Source organism: Kogia breviceps, unplaced genomic scaffold (genome assembly GCF_026419965.1).
Source record: "Kogia breviceps isolate mKogBre1 unplaced genomic scaffold, mKogBre1 haplotype 1 scaffold_265, whole genome shotgun sequence".
In the NCBI taxonomy this organism is placed as follows: domain Eukaryota; kingdom Metazoa; phylum Chordata; class Mammalia; order Artiodactyla; family Physeteridae; genus Kogia; species Kogia breviceps.
This window is the reverse complement of record NW_026711704.1, coordinates 55,611-61,718: the sequence shown is the minus strand read 5'-3', so window position 1 is coordinate 61,718 and position 6,108 is coordinate 55,611. Positions and strand designations below refer to the sequence as shown.

At 50.5% G+C, this 6,108-nt stretch overlaps 1 protein-coding gene across 1 annotated transcript; it reads left to right on the top strand.

Moving 5' to 3' along the window:
• Positions 1–1,807: 1,807 nt before the first annotated feature.
• Positions 1,808–2,291, top strand: LOC131749671 (small ubiquitin-related modifier 1-like). Its single transcript, XM_059051587.2, has one exon. It carries the CDS (start codon positions 1,923–1,925, stop codon positions 2,289–2,291), a length of 369 nt encoding a protein of 122 aa, XP_058907570.1. The 5' UTR covers positions 1,808–1,922.
• The last annotated feature ends 3,817 nt before the right edge of the window (positions 2,292–6,108 follow it).

Genomic DNA, 6,108 nt, shown 5'->3' with positions numbered 1-6,108 from the left:
ACACCCTCACTCACCTCCATACTCACCTTCATCCTCCCCTCCAACCTCACTCACTTCCATATTCACCTCCACCCTCCCTCCCCTCCACCCTCACCTTCACCCTCCCTAACCTCCACCCTCACCTCCTCCCTCACTCACCTCCATACTATCCTACAACCTCACGCACCTCCATACTTACCTCCACCATCTCCCTCTTCTACACACACCTCTACCGTGACACCTCCATAGTCAACTACACCCTCACCTCCCCACTCCCTTAACTCCACACTCGCCTCAACTCTCACTCACCTCCCTATTCACCTCCACCCTCCCTCCCCTCCACCCTCACCTCCAACCTCCTTCCCCTCCACACTCACTTCCACCCTCACACTTCCATACCCACCTCCACCATCCCTCACCTCCACCCTCACCTCTACCCTCAATCACCACCATACTCACTTCCGCCCTCACTCACCTCCACCCTCCCTCACCAGCCTAACTCAAATCCATATTCACCTCCTCCCAACCTCACCTACACCCTCACCATCACCCTCCCTCACTTCTACCCTCAGCTCCACCCTCACCCACCTCCATACTCACATCCATCCTCACCTCCATCCTCACTCACCTCCATACTCCCCTCCATCCTCCCTTACCTCCACGATCACCACCACCCTCACACCTACATAATCACCTACACCCTCACTCCCCTCCATACTCACCTCCATCCTCCCCTCCAACATCACTCACCTCCACCCTCACCTCCACCCTCTCTCACCTCCATACTCACCTTCAACCTCTCTCACCTGCACCCTCACCTCCACCTTCCCTCAACTCCACCTTCACCCCCACCATCACTCTCCTCCATACTCACCTCCAACCTCACTCACCTCCATAATCACCTTCACCCTCCCTCACCTACACACTCACCTCCACCCTCCCTCACCTCCACCCTCACACTTCCATATTCACCTACAGTCTCCTTCCCCTCCACAATCACCTCCACCCTCACTCACCTCGATATTCACCTCCAGCCTCACAACTCCACACTCAAGGTCACCCTCACTCATCTCCATACTTACCTCCACCCTCACTCACATACACCGTAAGGTCCACCCTCACATCTCCAGCCTCACCTCCACCCTCCCTCGCCTTCACCGACACCTCGACCCTCACTCACCTCCATACTTACCTGCACCCTCCCTCACCTCCACCCTCCCTCACCTCCACCCTCCCTCACCTCAGTAGTCACCTCCACCCTCTCTCACCTCCACCCTCACCTCCTCCCTCACTCAACTCCATACTATACTACAACCTCATGCACCTCCATACTCACCTCCACCTCTCTCACTTCTAACCACACCTCCAGCGTCACACTTCCATAAAACCTAGTCTCACCTACACACTCCCTCAACTCCACACTCACCTCCACTATCACTCACCTCCATATTCATCTCCACCCTCCATCCCCTCCACCCTCACCACCACTCTCACTCACCTCTGTACTCACCTCCATCCTGACCTCCACACTCCCTCACCTCCACACTCACCTGCACCGTCACACCTCCATAATCACTTACACCTTCCCTCACTTCCAAAATCACCTCCACCCTCACTCACCTCCACCTTACCTCACCTTCATCCTCACCTCCAACCTCACTCACGTCAATACACACCTCCACCCTCATACCTCCCTACTCAACTCCACCCTCTCATCCACCCTTCCTCACCTGCACACTAAGCTCCACCGTCACACCTCAATTCCCACCTCCACCCACCCTCACCTCCACCCTCACTCACTTCAATACTTACCTCCAGCGGAAGTTCCTCCAGCCGCGGTGCTGTGCTGTGGGGAAGGGAGACGGATTTGTAAACCTCGGAGCGAGGTTCTGCATACCCGAGGCCGCTGCTGTGCGGAGACCCCAGGGGAAACCACCGTCACCATGTCTGACCAGGAGGCAAAACCTTCAACTGAGGACTTGGGGGATAAGAAGGAAGGAGACTATGTTAAACTCAAAGTCATCGGACAGGATAGCAGTGAGATTCACTTCAAAGTGAAAATGACAACACATCTCAAGAAACTCAAAGAATCATACTGTCAAAGACAGGGAGTTCCCATGAATTCACTCAGGTTTCTCTTTGAAGGTCAGAGAATTGCTGATAATCACACTCCAAAAGAATTGGGAATGGAGGAAGAAGATGTGATTGAAGTTTATCAGGAACAAACAGGGGGTCGTTCAACAACTCAGATATTTTTATTTTTTTTCTTTTCCCTTAATCCTTTTTTATTTTTTAAAATAGTTCTTTTGTAATGTGGTGTTCAAAACAGAATTGAAAACTGGCATCCCATCTCTTTAGAACATCTGGTAATTTGAATTCTAGTGCTCATTTTTCATTATTGTTTGTTTTCATTGTGCTGATTTTTGGTGATCAAACCTCAGCCCCATTCATATCACCCTCTCCTTTTTAAAAATTACGTGTGTGCACAGAAAGCCCGCCTTTTCCAGGACTGTGCATTTATAGGCTTGTGATAAATAAGATTGACTAATGTGAGTGTTCATAATGACTTTCCAATTGGCCCTGAAGTTCTAGCATGTGATCGCTTCACTCCTGGACTGTGACTTTCAGTGGGAGATGGAAGTGTTTCAGAGAACTGAACTGTGGAAAAATGACCTTTCCTTAACTTGAAGCTACTTTTAGAATCTGAGCGTCTGGACCAAAAGAAGAGGAATATCAGGTTGGAGCCAAGGTGACAGAGGTGGTGAAAATAATGACTAACTCCAAAGATGGCTTCACTGAAGAGAAAGCATTTTAAGATGAAACAAAAATCTTGTCAGAAGATCTCAGAAAAGTTCTAATTTTCATTAGCAGTTAAAGTTATTCATGCAGAGGTGTATACAGCAGAACGCTGCTCTTTTTGACATTATTTGTACTTTTTGGCCTGGGATATGGGTTTTAAATGGACATTGTCTGTACCAGCTTCATTAAAATAAACAAAATATTTGTAAAAAAAAATAATAATACTTACCTCCACCCTCCCTCACCTCCACCCTCCCTCACCTCCACCCTCCCTCACCTCCATCCTCCCTCACCTCAATAGTCACCTCCACTCTCCCTCACCTGCACCCTCAACTTCACCCTCCCCCACCTCCACCCTCACCTCCACCCTTTCTCACCTCCACACTAACCTCCACCCTCACACCTCCATTCCCACATTCACCCTCGCTCACCTCCACACTCATTTCCACCCTCACACTTCCATACTCACCTCCACCCTCCCTCAACTCCATACTCACCTCCACTCTCACCTCCATCCTCTCACCTCCACCCTCACCTCTACCCTCCCTCACCTCCATACTCACTTCCACCCTCACTCACATCCACCCTCACCTCCACCCTCCCTCAACACTCTCACTCACCTCTATACTTATCTCCACCCACCCTCACCTTCACCCTCCATCACCTCCACCCTCACCTCCATCCTCACTCACCACCATACTCACCTCCAACCTCCCTCACCCCCACTCTCACCTCCACCATCACTCCTCCATACTTACCCTACCCTCCCTCACCCCCACACTCAACTCTATCCTCACTCACCTCATTATTCACCTCCACCCTCACCTGCACCCTCCCTCACTTCCACCATCACCTCCACCCACACTCTCAATACTCATCTCCAACCTCACTCACCTCAATACTCACCTCCACCCTCACCTCTACCCTCACTCACATCCACCCTCACCTCCACCTTCACTCACCAGCACCCTCCCTCTCCCCCACCCTCACCTCCACCCTCACTATACGCAATTAGAGTAAGCCCGCGCGCAGCAATAAAGAGCCAATGAAGCCACAAATAAATAAATTTATTTTTAAAAAAGTTTAATGTTTGTTAAAATATAATATTTGTTTAAAAGACTTTTGAAAGATGCCTTTGTTACATTCCCTGGGCCCAGATATGAACTGATGCAAAAATAATAATAATCAATAGAAGTTACAAGATTTGAACTTACTGCACTAAAGTCATAGGGCAGGCTGCCCAGTGCGGGAGTCCAGCTCCTGCAGGTCCAGGAATACCCGAGGGATGGACAGCGTCGGCGAGGGGAAGTTAAATAAATCAACAACACTGTGTATGTACAAGCATGATCTCTCTCTATTTTCTCACGGTCAGATTTATATACCCTAAGTGATTACATCATCAGGTGTTTAACTAAAACCTCAGAAGATATTCACAATAGGTTGTACCTAATATTTCTAGATGTACTTTTAAAGTAATTCTAAAGGTTCTCAAAACATCATTGTTTTTTCTTAGGGTAGGTTCAATCCATACTGATAACAAAGCCAAGCTAATATGTAACAAGCCATTAAAAGAAACTATGGAGGAGGAAGTTTCCTGAACTTTCCTATGTGTCCCAGAGGTCCGCATGAACAATACCCATAATCATTTATTACTCCCATGTAGGGCCATTGTTTTTTTTTATTATTGGTGTTTTCCATAGAAACAACCCTACATTTCCAGGTTGTTTGTTTTTTCTTCCACCAGTCAGGGGCTGTTGTTAAAAGTCCCAATTCGTAGGTTTTGGTTTGGGAGGGGTTAGGGGATGTTTGACACAGTTAAGCTTGGGACGGGAGGCAAATCCCCCGTGTACTTTTTCAAGGCAGAAGCACAAAATTACAAAACAGATCAGAAGAGATGTAGTCAGCTTCCTGGGCACAGCACTGCCCTGCAGCGCTGTCTTGGTGTTGTTCCATGACCCTGTCATGGCACAGAGGCTCCAGGTTGGCTTCCAACAGCCCAGCCTCTCTTCATGTAATAGCTCCCAGTCTCGGAAAGATTGATTCTAAATAAATAGCTCACTGCCTTGCCCAAAGGCTCACAAAAGGCCGTTTGTCCTCAACTAGAAAAGCCATGAGAAGAAAATGTGGAGATTCAAGGTCTTCATTTGGTCTCCTCCAAACAATCCATCAAGCACGATCTCCCTTCTTTTGAAACTTCTGTTGCACTTACACTCTGTGTCACTCACTCTCACAGTAAACCATACCGTCTTCTCTTTCTCTTGCTTTGTCTTCCTGTCTCCTGTTTGTCTTCCTGCCACCGTCTTCTGTGGAAATGGCTAGCGGCGGGGACCATGACTCTATTCTCTGCTCATTTCAGCATTGGTGCCAGGCGAATGGGAGGAACATGAATTCATTCAACAAACATCACATCTGTGGCATATCTACTATGCTCCAGCACTGTAACCAGAGATACAGTGGTAAACAAGACAAGGTCTTGCCCCCAGAGAACTGAAATCTGCAGGGAGAGAGACTGGCAAGCAAACAGGCAAGTACCATCAAATGTGATGTGTGATCCTTGAAGCCATCAGTGAGGCCATGAGAGCACATCTGGCGGGATTCGAGCTGGTTGTGAAGAGTCCAGGAAGAGCTCTGGATGAAGTGACTTCTAACAAACAATCTGGAGGCGAATAGGACTCAGCCCAGTGAACAAGGGTTGGGGGCGCGGAGGAGTTTTCCCCAGAGTTTAAATTGCATCCCAGAGATGAGAAATAGCAGAGCACATGAAAAGAACAAGAAATCCTCCAGTAGACTTGGAAAACTCACCTCGTGGTGAGGATTGGAGATGGGAGATGAAGCTCTAACCATGAGCCGAGACCCAGAGACACAGGAGGATATTTGGTCTTGCATCTTCAGGGTCACGGAGGGCTGGGGAAAGTTCTGAGAAAGCGTGTGACTAACTGTGGCTGAGCTTCGAGAAGGCGCTGCGGAGAGACGGCGGGAGGTGGGCTGCGGCGGGGATCCGGGTGAGGGCGGGGATCCGGGTGAGGGCGGGGCTGCGGCGGGGATCCGGGTGAGGGCGGGGCTGCGGCGGGGATTCGGTGAGGGAGGGGCTGCGGCGGGGATTCGGGTGAGGGCGGGGCTGCGGCGGGGATTCGGTGAGGGAGGGGCTGCGGCGGGGATCCGGGTGAGGGCGCGGCTGCGGCGGAGATCCGGGTGAGGGCGGGGATCGGGGTGAGGGCGGGGCTGCGGCGGGGATCCGGGGGAGGGCGGGGCTGCGGCGGGGATTCGGGTGAGGGAGGGGCTGCGGCGGGGATTCGGGTGAGGGCGGGGATCCGTGTGAGGGCGGGGCTG

Excerpts from the sequence above, each read along its gene's own strand:
- LOC131749671 (XM_059051587.2), top strand. The coding sequence starts at position 1,923 with ATGTCTGACCAGGAGGCAAAACCTTCAACTGAGGACTTGGGGGATAAG.